The sequence below is a fragment of the Haliaeetus albicilla genome, chromosome 1, assembly GCF_947461875.1.
Source record: "Haliaeetus albicilla chromosome 1, bHalAlb1.1, whole genome shotgun sequence".
NCBI classification, from domain to species: domain Eukaryota; kingdom Metazoa; phylum Chordata; class Aves; order Accipitriformes; family Accipitridae; genus Haliaeetus; species Haliaeetus albicilla.
This window is the reverse complement of record NC_091483.1, coordinates 40,451,199-40,466,332: the sequence shown is the minus strand read 5'-3', so window position 1 is coordinate 40,466,332 and position 15,134 is coordinate 40,451,199. Positions and strand designations below refer to the sequence as shown.

General features: G+C 35.9%; 1 protein-coding gene across 10 annotated transcripts in view; it reads left to right on the top strand.

Annotated features, from left to right (window-relative positions):
• Positions 1–15,134, top strand: part of MARCHF1 (membrane associated ring-CH-type finger 1) — a 274,990-nt gene that overhangs the window by 156,709 nt on the left and 103,147 nt on the right. For 5 of the 10 annotated variants that reach the window (XM_069786371.1, XM_069786339.1, XM_069786363.1 and 2 more), the window contains one exon: positions 5,773–5,912. The exons of the other annotated variants lie outside the window; for them this stretch is intronic. In XM_069786371.1, coding sequence (XP_069642472.1) covers positions 5,811–5,912 — 102 coding nt within the window. In that variant the 5' untranslated portion in view covers positions 5,773–5,810. The remainder of the gene's footprint in view (positions 1–5,772; positions 5,913–15,134) is intronic. 10 annotated transcript variants of the gene reach the window in all.

Sequence of the window (15,134 nt, the reverse complement as noted above, 5' to 3'; positions counted from 1 at the left end):
TTTTCTGTTGATCTTTGCATTTTTTAATGAGGCTAGCATATTAGGTATATATTTTAGCTAATTGCTGCAAGTATCAGTCAGGAAGATAACATTTTACTAGCTTGATGGCCTTTCAAGCTACTGACATTGCAAGTTATATTAATTAAATGCTAGACTCACAAAATTATTCCTCCGTTTGGAGGGGCAGATGATACTCAGCACTTCTGATTAAAAAAAAAAAGTTTTTACAGATAGGTGTCATATTTGTATGTGGAAACTAATTCCCCCCCCCCCCCCCGCCCCCGTCTTTAAAGAACCACACCTAAATTTTACTGGGTTTTTACAGCTGTTGGCACAATCACATATATTCTAATATGACTTTTTTTTTTAAACGTAGATGCAATTTTCAGACTTGAGGTTGAGCTTCTTATTTGTAAAAACACAAATTTAGAGTCATTATGCTGTTATGCTATGGCTACACTGAATTGTCCTTGTGAAACACAGCAGTCATAGGGTAACATTGGCTAGCTGGTTGAGAAAAGCCTATGGCTCACTTGTGACACAACAATAGCACAAGCTATCAGAGCTTTCTAGTGCATCCAGCCCATGAATTTATGTTTGCATTCAAATTAGAATAATTGATTGGAAGTCACAGCTTGATAAGACTCAGACAAGAGATACACAGAGAACAACAGGGACTATATTTCTCTTACCAGAGCTCAGCAATTGAAGGCTATTTGCATTTCAGTATTCCTGCAGCTCTACTCCTGGAATATTTTGATGATCTGCCAAGTCATGCAGTGTGGTTAGTTGCTGGACAAAGACCATCACTTTGATTGCTGTTGGGAATCTTTGAACACAGAGAACAAAACCATAGCTTAGATAAAGAACAGTATGTTTCGTGTTCCATTTCCTGCTGTTCTATGGTAGCTGTTAGATCCTGGTAAGGACTGAAAAAGCATAACCTTCTCATGTACTTCATCTTAATTCAGCCTTTGTTGAGGCCTTTGTTTCCTGAATCTAATTATGCTCCTGAATTAAGCTTACTGATTCTTTTCTCTCACTAAATTAATGGACTTTTTTGGAGATGTTATGTTTTTATTTCATATAACTGGCTAATTTTTAGTTAATTTTTTTAACTAAACCCCTATTTATTTAGTATTAATATTGTGCGAGATGTACTTGAATCTATAATTCTGTATGGCCCTTTGCTTGCCTAAATTTTAAGTAACAATTGTCTCCCCTGAAAAAGTATGAATAAAGTAATTCTTTTATTTTTACACAAATTTAGAGGGGACTAATTAAGATTTTTTTTTTCAGGCAGTTTATTTGAGGTGGTGGTTCTTCAGTTGTATGAGCAAGTGCAAAGTCCTCCTTTCAATTATGATCTGTACAGTGGTAGTCGTCATTTTGATTCCTCAGGGCAAAAAAGAATTGCAAATGTTCCAAGAGGTTCTGCACCCCAAGAGGAACAGACTAGGACTGTAGCTATAATCAGATAATTCCTTGTCTTCACAGGTACAGGCAGTATAGAAAGGATTGATTGATCACTTACTGAGGGGTGATGGTGGTGTCACTCTTTGGAATGGTCTCCTTGCGGATCCTTGGAGGGCTGTTGCCACAGGTAGATGGCACACACTGATCTTGGGCATCCACTCTTCACTACACCTATGGCTCAGCTAGACTCTGTGGAGCTCTAAACTAACATGTTTTTAAAAGGTTGTTAAAACTTTGAGAACCTAGATTTCTTGCCAACTGACATTAAAGAGGATGTGCTGCAAATTATTAAAATACTTTAGACTTGTCTCGACTGTGTAGAAACTTGTAATGACTTCAATTAGTTAACCTTTATCATACTGAACTACAGCTGTTGCCTGGGGTTTATGGTTGTCAGTTCTAAGTATCAGGAGTATCCAGCTGTGCAGAGCCATTTTGTAGAGTATTCCCTAGACTAAGTTATTTTTTAATTTCATCTGTGATCAACCTCAAACTGTGTAGTATTACACATTGTATGCTTATATGTGATGTGTAGAGATGTATTCTCAGACTGAATTGGCTTATATCCACCCCAAGTGTGAGGAGTACATGACTCCAAAGATGGTGGAATTTGCATTACTTCTCTACACTAAACACATCTCTGGAAGAATTCACTGTACGCTGAAACATGCAGCAATATAGGTTCGTTTCTGCTAAAAGTTTACTTGAAAATTTGGTATATAATCAGAAACAAAGTAGCCTGACACATAAAGTTATATTAAAAATATAAGCCTAAAATAACAATAAGATAATTCATCAGAAGTAAAAGAGTATTAGAAAGGGTCTTCAGTGAAGATCTGAAGCTTTCCCTCCTAATAAGTGATCAAGAGTGTGATGGTTCAAAAGGAAGCTTCAGCTAACTACTCATGTGAGCAGCTGCTCTCAGTAGGTGTAGCAGACTTTAATCTGACCTTACAGCTCTAGGAACCTGTGAACCATATGTTTTATTCCTAGGGTATCTAGGAATAAATATATACTAGGTTAATTTTACTGCCTTTGCAGAAACATGTTTGTGTGCATTCGGTCTAGAGGAGGAAGTGTAAGAGTGACCATTTAAAGGTTGGAGTTTGGGGGAGGGGGGTAGTAGTAGAAAGATTGGATGTTCTCAGTCTTGGGAGAATGGTCAGGAACTTTTCCATTTGAATGGTATTATGGGGAGAAGTATCTTTTAAATAATGATTGAAATATTCTTTTAGAATCAGAGTGAAGACATTCTTAAAAGTTTGATTCCTTTTTTTTTTTTTTTCAAGTTCATAGTCTTTCTTCAGGGAAGAACCAAAACAGTAAAGGGGTCCCAAGAAGTGAGCTGTGCCAGCTTAATGTGTAGTCACCTTGTTTATGGTGTGGTTTCAGAGGAACAGTGAAGTCTGGGATATTTTCAGACATAGCAAGCCAAAAATTTATACATACATTCCTCTGGGCTGTAATCTTTATGTAGTATTCTTCTGGGCGAAACTTCAAAAAAATTATTATGTTTATTCCAAATATGCATTTTGTGGGGTTTTGTGTAATTTTTTTAAAGATTTTTTTGTCTCTAGCCAGCATTAAACTCTAGTTTCCAGGCATCTGCACAAAAAATGCACAATAATATACCGATCATGGGAGAATGCAGTTCAGCAATCATAACAAATGAAATCTGCCCATAATTCCTGTGCGTAGTAAAACATTTTAATAAGGAGTTACTGATTGATTTTACCAAATTAGAGAACCAAATCCCCAGAGCTGTTTTTCTGTCTATGAAGGTTCAAGTGGCATGAGAGATTCGCTCAACGTCTTTTCTACACGCTTCACTTGTTAGGTCTAAAGCAAGCGGTGCCTGTTTGCCCAGCCCCAAGTGCAGTCATAAAGAAAGCAGCAGCAGCAGCTCATCCCTTTTCACCCAGTTTAATAGACTTGACCAGTGTCATACCTGATACAACTCCCCTCCTCTGCTCATAAACTCCACTTACAAGAGAATATGCAAGGAACCACCGTGACGGGTTCCAGAGCAGCAGAAAGAAATGGTTTGTCTCATTTTGAAGAGTCTAAACAATACTGAAATACTTTCTGCTTGAAATTTTGAATGAAAACCAGGAAATTCCAGAGGCACCAGAATAGTTTTGAAAGACATCTTACTTTCTCAGAAGATTTTGTGTGCTCCTATTTAAAAAGCAGGGGGAGATGGGATGGGGACTAGTTTACTCAGAAGTCAGAGTCTGCTGATGTTTCAGTCCTGTTTAGTTGGTAAATAGTATTTCAGCACATGATATAGAAATTAGCTAGAATTTGCAGTAGAAGCTTGAAAGAACAAAAATTCTGATTGTTTGTCTTATATTAAGTGCTTATCTCTCCAAGTTGCAGAGGAGCATATTTGCATATGCTTGTCCTTCTTATACTTTTTTTGATTCCCCAGTTTTATTTACAAGTACTTCATGGTATGATGGTTATACAACAAAAAGCATTTAAAACACAGATTCATTTTTTTAAATCTATGTACAGGTTGCTTAAATGCACAAACCGTTCACTGGTACTTCCTTTACTCTTAAAAACAACCAGTTTGGTATGTAAAGTTCTGCTAGCTGCATTCACAAAAATAAGGAAAATAAACAGTCTTGTAGGGCTTGCAAGACAGTGGATGCTCTGATCCAGTGGAAATCGTAACTGCTGCTAAGTTGGTGACAATGAGTTTAGTTGGTGCTTCAGCTGGATTTCTCATTGTGAAGCCTTTGCTGGGTTGTATTCATGCCCTGGAGGACCGAGTTCTTGTAAGCCTACAACTGAAATCTTTTATAATGGAAAAATGGATTTGACTCTGCAGACAGTCAACAGGCTGTGTGGCACTCTTCATGCTACTAATGCTTTACTGGCGTATATTTTTATCTCATGTTAAGATTTCAAGAGACTGAAAGATGAATAAGAATCAGTTCACCTGTAGACTCACTCATCTAGTCATTTCCAGTGCAATAAAGCAAAGGCTAGTTTCCACTTATTCCTCGCTTCCTCAGTTCCATGGGGTTGTGTGGAGAAATACAGCTTCATGCATTTCATACTTTGAAAATTATATATTAATGGTAAGTATGGAAACGGTAGAGCTGTAGTTTTTCAAGAAGGGGCTGTAGTTTGTCAGAATCAGAACCTGGGAAGATGAAAGCCAGCTGTAAGCACAAGCATGTCTGTGTACTGCGTGGAGATGTATTGCAGAAAAAATAAACCTACTTTACAAGTACATAATATTCAGTGACATTAAATAGGTGCTACTTTACCATGTAAGGTTTTTAGCATTATTGTATGTGTGTTCCAGATCTATTCAGTCTAGTACTAACCTCATTTGGAGTACTAGGCATTCAATCTGGCAGGTTAATTTTTTTATTTTGTTTCATGGTGTTACAGAATAACACATTTTAAATTAAAAAATGCTATAAACAACCAGATTGTAAATTGCTTCAGTTGTTGTGGAAAAAAAAATTGCTCAAAGTTATTTTTTGTAATTAATTAGCAAAATTTTACACTGAATACCTACATTACCTATTTCAACCGGGAAAAGTTGACAGTGAAATTTTAAAAATACTTATGAAGGTTTCTTACACTTAAAAAAACCACCTTACTAGTGCTGTATTTCTAGAATGTATTAGTGTTTCTTAAAAGGTATTTTGTTACTGTTACGACCTAAAACCAAGTTTACATGCGCCTTACAGTTGGCATGTAGCGTTTATTGCTTGGGTGTGTACATTACTTTTTGCTATTTACAATACATCCTAGTGTAACACTTCATGACAAGCCAGGTATTCTGGTGTGTGTGGACATGAGTACATATGTGTTCGTGTGTTTTCACACTGTTGATTTGTATTTAATATCTGCTACGGCTTTCTGTGGCTATTTCTAGTTGTTTCAGGGAATGTGGGGTATTGCCTCCAAATGTTACATGGTTTTAGGAATGGTGCTAGTCTCACAGTTATTTTGTAATAAAATTCCTTTAAAATAACACTTTTGTAATTAAAGTGACAACTTGAGAAAGGTTTAACATGGAGAGAAGGCACTGAATTTGCTGACGCTGAAATAGTATTAATGCATGTAAGGTGTGCTGAAAGTGCGTAGTTCTTTTCTAACCTGCATGGTGTAACCCTTCGGAGTACTTTAAATAATGAACATGTTTTAAAAATATGTTTATTAGCTTGTTTAGATATAACTTAAAAAGCTGTTTTTAAAGGCATGCATCCAGAGGCATGCACGCAATAAATTCAAAGTGTCAATGTTTCAGGGAATCTAAATTATTTTCAGAATTTCAGAAATTGAGAAGGGATAAGTGGAAGGAGAAAATGTTGGGCTGGTGCCAAGCGATAGCTCGTAACCCTCACAGACTTCCAAACAGCACAAGAACACCCGAGGTCTCAGGTGATGCTTCACATAACTCTACTTTGGTGAGTGAAAAGTTGCATTTCATGATGGTGGCATGCTCAGATGAACTTCAGAGGTGTTAAATTTATTTTTAAAAATGTAGTGTTTCCCATTGATTGCATTGCCTCAGTGTGTGAAACCCTTTGACGTTAAAGCTATTTACTCTTTCCATTTACTATTTTTTCATCTTTTATGTTATGCATGGTCCATTCTGACTTGCATGCTACGTCTATAAATCAGTATTGATGTTTTGTGAATGGTAAAGTCTTTAAGCAGGAAATGTCCTAATATGGATTACTTACATTCTTTGTGATCTTAATAAATGTTATGGCATTTGGTCCCTGATGAATATAGCTGGACATTATTTAAAGGTACCTTGTCTGCTCTTTGCTCCTGCCTGTAATGGGAACAAAGTATAGTACATCTGCATTTGTGTTAGACAGCTGGATTTAAAAATTATCTTCATATTTTTAACAAGATGCTGCAAGAGGTGGTTGAGTTTTTGCATGCAAAACTATTGATAGTAGATGTTCGGGCAATGTAAAGTCGACAATTTGCATCGTGGAGTTACCATGAATTGTATGAAGTTGAATAAAGTGACTCACTGACAAAAATTTTAATCCTGCAGTTTTTTGCTCATTCAAATAAATCCATTTACATCAGTAGACCTACCCAGGTGAGTAAGAATTGATACTTGAATGTAAAAGCTTCAGACTACCCTGCATGTAAGAGCAAAAATTATCTGTGTAATTGTTTTTCTTCAACTGTATTGACATTTTCAGACTACAGCAAAACTGATTATTTGAAACATACTCAGTTAAATATGCCTGGTCCAATTTCAGTATTAAGTTTAAAATATGCACAACATTTTCCTACCTGAAAAAGCATGAGGTATCAGGAAGTACTGCCCTCCAGTTTTTGAAACATGAACACGATGACATCTAAGCAGAAAGGTGAATAATTGTTTATAACCACTGATGAAATGTGATATTCCACAGAGTGTGAAGAGAGTTATAAATGAAGAGGCAGTGGTCTGTTTGAAAGTTGTTGAAGTTCTCGTGGAAAAAAGCTCCTACTTAAAGTGGTAAAATTCTCTTGTTCAGTGGTAGATTATATAGAATGTAAGTTTCTGCTAAGGAAGAGAACACAAAAAGTTGCAAATTTTATAGTTTACTTGATATCTTAGATTATTATTATTATAGCTTGCTTTTATCTGGAATTCTTTTCTTTCAGAGAAATAAAAGGAAATTAAAAAGCAATGAGTCATGACAGAAGAAAATTCAAGTATATTATCCCCCTATTTACTACTACTATTTTATTTTTAAATTTTATTTAGTTACTATTAATGTTTGGGTATTGCTAGTAGTAGGTGGTAGCTATTAAAGAATTTAGATATGTGGAAATTTGCATATTTTGATTTCTGCTTGACTGCTAGTCAACATTTAATTCAGTTTGATATTCCAGAGATAAGCATTCTAATCTACCAGATGGGATTTAGAAATTATGAACTGGGAATACAGTTCATAACAGTTGAATCAGTTGAGTTAGCATGTTTTAACCTTATTAATATTCAAACTTGTTCAAAAATAAGTTTGCGTGAAACTATATAGACTGCTGCTTAGTTGATGAAGTGTGTAAGAAAGCCAGGGATATAAACAGCTGGGGAAGATACTGTGTGTCCTTTAATGTCGTAATTTGCTATAGAATAATAATCTTCACAACAGCAAATAAAACAATAATATCACTTGAGGCCTGTCAAGCTTTCCTTTTCAATTTCTCTGTTTCCTGCTCTCTCAACCGTTACTCTTTTTATCCCTCACTTCTGAAGTAAATGACATTCAATATAAGCTTTTGCTGGCAGTGTCTTTCCAACTTGTGGGCTTTAGGCTGAAAATCTTTATTTTCCTTATGAACAGTTTTAAACTGAAATCTCATTTCAAATCAATTTTGATTTTCCTTAGTAGTCTTAGCCTTTCAATGTTGAAAAATTTTCCATCTGGTCTTGAGTGACGATACAGACTTTAGCAGTGGAAAATGAAAAATAACGAAACAGCAGAAAGTAAAGACTATAATAAATTATTTTTTGTAAGTGTACAAGTCCCTTCTTTTTGAATTAACCTTCATTTCTTAGTGCATTGCAGTTCCTCTGTGGACCTGGTTCCCTTAGTAGGGGTTTATTTGGTCTGTCTTGTGAGCATAGTTATGGTAGGAAGACACAGCTCTTTGCTTACTTAGACTGTAGGTGGCAGGTCTGGGTTTGGTGGGAAGCAAAATGGAATGTACACTGCATCTTTTTTTCATCTCTGCTGTATGGCTTTTGTGTGCATTTCTGATTCAGCAGAATGTCTTCTGTATTTCAGAACTTCAGCTAAAGCTTTTCAAAAGAATCTTTCCTTTCCCTTTAAAAATAAATCCCCAAAGTGGTAATTTCACAGTGCCACTTTCCCAAAGGAGAATGCTCTGAAAATTGCAAGTACATTTTATTAATTTTTATGAATTGAAATATTTTTCTTTCTTAGTGAAAGAAAGAAGGAAGCTTGTGGAGTGAGTAGGAAGGAGGTTATGATCATTAACAATTTGTTTTTTTCATTAAGCAAGCAAATGGAATAATGAACAGCAGTGCAGAAAAAAAATAGAAATTAGCTCGTGAAAATGCTGAAATAAATTTAAAGAGTTTAATAAAATCAGTTATACCATTTCATTTAATTTGATGTTAAGATGTTCTAGCTTCATCCAAATCAAATAAATTCTGAAATATTTCAGCAAAACTCAACTAAATATTCTTGGAAACATTTTTCCATTATTATTTTCAACTTAATTATAATATTATCCCCAGGCTTTATCACCTTAGTCTACTTTATTTGAAGATTAAAGCCTTTGTCTTCAATTTTAGGTGGAACTCTACCTTCTTGGTTCTGAGCATACCTCAAAAATTTTGAGTCATTCTATAATCAAAGGCAGCGTATCTTCTCAAAAAAATGCTGTTTAACATTACAATTTTTTGGATTTGGTGGTTTGTATTGATAATTTTAGATTCATATGGAGTAGACCTCATTTTTTTTCAAACTCAAAAAGGTTTCTATAGTCCATTAACTTGGTGTAGTAGAACATAAAGCTGGAATTGACTTTGCTTCTCTGATAGCTAGAAATCATGTTTTTCCAGCTGAATTTATCAGTTTGTGTTTGTTTGTCCCGTATACATTGTTTCTAAACTTTAAAGATTCATCCTTCCTAATCTTCATCATAAGATTTGTTTTGAGAGACCTGTAATACAACTTTTCACTTTACTTTCCCTTTTTGTAATAGTTTCCATGTTCCCATGAGTATCTTAAAAGGTCTTGTCTATTCCTGCTCCAGTTTGAATACAAGTGACCAGTTGTACACAGTAATCCAGATCAAGCTTTCTGTTCTTAAGAATTGTGACACTAATTATTCCCTATCCAGTAACAAATTTATCATACTGTGTAGATTTAGAATCACTTTATCGATATATTTTTTGTAGCTAACTATTACTTTAGTTTTGAGACCAAACCTCTAGACTATGTTCAGTTTTGATCAGTACCTGAAGACTGTATCAATTCAAATTATTATTGCTCCACTATGCTTTTCCATTCACTGTTCTTTATATTTGTTTAGCAAGAAGACCTTTTCCTATTTAACTTTCTCTTTCGGAAGTTTGATTCTGTTGTGTGGTTGGGGGGCTTGTTTTCCTGGTAATTCTTTGTTGTGGTTTAACCCTAGCCAACAACTTAGCACCACGCAGCCGCTCACTCACTTCCCCCCCACCCAGTGGGATGGGGGAGAAAATCAGAAAGAAAAAAAGTAAAACTCGTGGGTTGAGATAAGAACAGTTTAATGAAACAGAAAGGAAGAAAATAATAATGGTAATAATAAAATGACAATAATAATAATAAAATGATTGGAGTATACAAAACAAGTGATGCACAATGCAATTGCTCACCACTCACCAACTGATGCCCAGTCAGTTCCTGAGCAGTGATCCTCTTTCCCTGGCCAAGTCCCCCCAGTTTATATACTAGACATGGTATCACATGGTATGGAATACCCCTTTGGCCAGTTCAGGTCAGCTGCCCTGGCTGTGTCCCTTCCCAACTTCTCGTGCCCCTCCAGCCTTCTTGCTGGCTGGGCATGAGAAGCTGAAAAATCCTTGACTTAGTCTAAACGTTACTTAGCAACAACTGAAAACATCAGTGTTATCAACATTCTTCGCATACTGAAACCAAAAACATCACACCGTACCAGCTACTGAGAAGACAATTAACTCTATCCCAGCTGAAACCAGGACATTCTTACTTTTTTCATTACTTTCTAGAATGTTTCTTTGCTTTTCTACTTCATGTACGCTTCATCTACTTTATTTATCTCTTCTGAAGTAGATATTCATTCAGACAAATCTGAAGATGTTCAGATTATTCTCTACAGGTTTTTTTTTTTTCCTTAACTGCAAATTCTTATCTTTTTCATTTTTCTCTTTTGCTTATTTTTGCTAGAGTTGTGGAAAGAATAGTAATGTTTTATTCCCTAATTGAAAAGAATCCAGATCTTGAAATCTCATAATTCTATGCAATAGTATTTGCAGTTTTTTGTCTTTTGAAAGGATAATGGTTATAATTGAAAACGTACAATTTTAAATTATTTCTTCATGAGTCACTTGTTTCAGTACTGACAGTATCTATTTATACTGTGATTTTGTAAGCATATGTATGTATGGTTAGTTCAAATGATTTTGATGGGAATACATAAATATGTATTAACATTGATTAAGCAATTTGACTAGAAGCAGCTCTGTGTCTGCCTATCTTTGCTCAGTGTCTAGTGTTTCTTGGGGTCCTAATGCAGAACTTGAGCATGATCACAGTCTATGTTCTTAGTAGTTACGTACAGCCTGTTCTGCATAGGGTATGGACTGGTCCTTGTTTCAGTACATCATGTTAAACACATGAAGCTAATGAGACATGAGCACATACTTAATGCTGAATTGTAGTCATTAGTGCATCCTACTTTTCCCTGTTGTATTCCCCACTAGAATTATGGATGAATATATGTGGAAGTATAGTCATTAACTAGATAATTTACGTTTGTATATGCAAATGAAATTTAGAAGTCTAAGCAAATGCTCAAGCATCTAATTTAACTCTAAGGAAGGATTATTATGTGCAAGCAAATGATACCATCTGCTTCTCCAAGAGAAAGTAAAATATGTTTATGAATTATGTTTGACATAGGCAGATCCCAGGTTTCTGCTTCTGATCTACAGATGTTGACTGAGCAACTTAATAGTAGTCAATGGTCATTCCAAAATATAATTAAATAAACAATGGAAAGTGGTTTTGTTGTGGTTTAAACATGGCAGGCAGCTCAGCCCCACACAGCCTCTCACTTACTCCCCCTCAGTGGGATGAGGGAGAGGAGCAGAGGGGAAAAGTGAGAAAACTCATGGGCTGAGATAAAGACAGTTTAACAGGGAAAGCAAAAGCCGCACACGCAAGAAAGCAAAACAAGGAATTCACTCACCACTTCCCATGGGCAGGCAGGTGTTCAGCCATCTCCAGGAAAGCAGGGCTCCATCACACGTAACCATTACTTGGGAAAACAAATGCCATCACTCTGAACATCCCCGAATGTCCCCCCCCTTCCTTCTTCTTCCCCCAGCTTTATCTGCTGAGCATGACACCATATGGTCTGGGACATCCCTGTGGTCAGTCGGGGTCAGCTGTCCTGGCCGTGTCCCCTCCCAGCTTCTTGTGCCCCCCCAGCCTCCTCGCTGGTGGGGTGGGGGGAGAGACAGAAAAGGCCTCGGCTCTGTGTGAGCACTGCTCAGCAGTAACAAAAACATCTCAGCATGATCAACACTGTTTTCAGCACAAATCCGAAACATAGCCCCATACCAGCTACTATGAAGAAATTTAACTCTTTCCCAGCCAAAACCAGTACAGGTTTTCCTCCAGTGATGATAAACTGAGAAGCTGGGGCTTAGCTGTAAGTTCTGCTAATTATATGACAGTTCTGAATAGTGTAGGAATGATTTATCACTAGGTGATCTTTAAAGGTCCCATCCAACCCAAACCATTCCATGATTCTGTGGTCTTTATCTAAAATCAAAATTTAATTCTGGAACAAGAAGGATATCTTGATCGGAGCTTTGAAGTGTTTGGCTGCCTGTTTTTCATCAAGGGAGTGTAATTCCTTGCTGAAAATCCTGTGAATAGGATCCATCTAGGTTTCCCTTAACAGTGCAAACCTCTTATTGTTAATCTGACAGGGGTTGAGGGGATGTTTAAGATCTGTATTTTAATTTGTTGTAAGAAAATTGTGTAGTTTAATACTCAGAAACCAGATGTGAGAAAAGAGTAATTATCTAAGAATAAAGAGTTGGTTTCCTCTTATTTGCATAACTATTAAGTAGTTTCTATTAATTAGGCTGCAGAACCGCCTAGGAAATCCACAATACTATACCTACAAAACTCTCTATAGACACTGCTTTTGGAAATCTAGTAGTAACTTTAATATAGTAGCCAAACAATGTGTATATGTGAATCAAACTGTGGAAGAGAGAGATTCTACAGAGAAATGTAATTTCAAGAGAGGCAGAATTATTCACCCAGTACAATAAATTTTATGCTGTTTAAACCTTCTCTTAGTCCCTACTTCTAGAAGAATAAAAATACAGCTGGGTGCAGCACGTTTAATTACACATTGAAACAGAAACTGCTGAGAATATAACCTTTTGTGGTTCAGGCGTACTGCTCCTAGCTTCTGTGTCAGGTAGCTTATGGAATAATATATGAGGTCTGAATAAGTTTTGGGGGGGGAGACGAGGATCCTAAATATCTCATGTTCTCTGGTGCTACATATCACATTTGGGCTCATTCCCTCTATTCTTCTGATGCTGAGAAGTTCTATGCTAAGTGACTGTGTTTTTCTGTTTACTTCTCATGGACATTATGAAACTTCTGAAGCATTTCAGTTAAAGCCAGCATTTGTTCTGATATTCTTGGGCTAAAATTCATGTTGCCGTTGTTCACTGTACTTTTTGATTCACCTCACCTGTTTTTCTTTCCTCAGATGCTCTAAGGCATTTTGAGAAGAAATTTAATTAGATGCATGTTAATTTTTAGCATTTTACAGCAGGTTACTTTTTAGCATTTTGTTTAGTAAATCTCATAGTATCTGTTAATGTTAAGCTACAGAGACTTTTCTTTCCAATGTAGATGTTCCACATTGGGCTCATCCTTCTGCACAATGCTGCATGCTTTCCCGCAGGGCAATTGTTTTAACTATTTATTGCTTTCCAATTTACAGGATCAGCCTGAGCTGTCAGTGGCCTCAGTAGCCATGCCACCCCAGGCCAATCTTATTGATTTTCCTTATATTAAAAGCCAATTAGCAGTTGTTACCTGGGTTACCATCACCTTCTGGCTTCTCACCACAAACGTGTTACAAGGATGTAAAGTTGTTATGAGTTCATTTGTGTTTCTTTTCTGTGCATGCGTAAACCATTAGAGCAGGGCAGATGCAGGCCAAAGCTTTTGAGTAAGTCTCCCCCAGTGCTCAGTGTCTTCCTCAGTGCATACCAGTGTCATTTAATAATTTAAGAACAGGGCAGATGTGGTGAAATTTTTGCTTATTTGACCATTGATTTCAGTTTGGCTTCTCCCGTGATGGGCTCAAAATAACAATCCTCACTTAAATAGTTTTCATTTCACTTGTGAAAAGGATGATGTATTTCCTGACCAAAAATAGAGGCCACACAGAAAATTACTATTAATTTGCATTTGTGGAAGCAACAATAACTTAAATATTGGAGAAAAAAAATAAAGCTTACCTGAATGCTGGCTTCAGTATGAGTAAATTTATTATTTATTATTATTATTACTACTACTACTATTATTTTAAAAGGTAATGTTTTATTTAGCTTTACAACTTACATGGTATTTATGTTTTCTAGGTGTTAGGTGTCCACATTTACAGATACTTTTATCAGTGGAATTTGCAGGAAATCATTTTCTGTAGATCAAATTACTATAAGAGAAATTGACAATAAATATTTGTTAAATATCTGTGTAACTGTTCGAATAGATTGCATTAAACCCTTTATTCTTTCCCCAAAACATCTTTCGTGCACTTTGTTTCTCATAGCAACATGTGTTCACAAGATTGGTTCAAATCTATTTCATATAAATTATTCATAATTTGTTTCTTTTTTGTATAGTTGAAGCTGTCCCATTAGTCTGTTTCACTTAGGAAAAAGTATTAACTTTTTTTAGTTTTGGACGGAAGAGTTATGTCTTGGTACATTAGACTTCTTTACATAGCTTTTGACTGAAAGCTCAAGAATTATTTTTCTAGCTATTTTTAATACGTCCATAAAAATCTTAGATTTAGTTTGAAGTGTGTAAAGCTCCAGGTTATATGATGTAGGGTTATAGATAATGAAACAAAGCGGGGATTACTAGATCACCATTCAGTTTCTAACTGGAAAATGAGTTCTAGGAAATGAGAAAATCAGACAGGGCCAAGTAATTAACCTAAGTTTTTTTATAAGGTGAAATGGGTTATTCTCGTTTTAGCTCAGCAAAGCCTTCAGTCCCATCATTAACTGAACACCTACACTGTAATGGAGAAGCCAAGATGGCAGGAAGCATCAAAGAAATCTCTCTACTCATTCATTTATTGCCAGAGTAAATACCAGCAAGGAAAGCTATGAAAGCTCACCTTGTTAAAAAAAAAAAAAAAAAGTAGTGGTAGAAGATGATTCTGCAACTTTATCTTGTAAAAAATCTCATGGTAATACTAAACGTTGAAGTTAAATTGCAAGTTTATATAGTACTCCCATTCCTGAGGATCCAAAGTTTTTGCATGGTATTTTGCAGTCCAATGTTACTTGAATTACAAGATCCAGAAACAGTTTTAGGATAAGCTCTATACGGTGCTGACTACTGCGGTCTGTGCAACTCAGTTCTGTAAACAGAAATGTGTATGCATGATTTGCTTGAAGAATCTCTACTGATAACATTGCATGCTTAGAGTGATGTATGTGCATGTAACTGTGTGCAGCAGCAGTTGAGAACATTGATAGAAAAGGGTAAGAATCAGGATTTCCCTTTTTTATATATATATGAAAATATTTATTTCAACCCTGCTCGTTCAAATTGTACCTAATCCCATAAGTTTCTGGGGTTTCTGCAACAGAATTCATTCTCACTGTTAAGTGGTTTACAAAG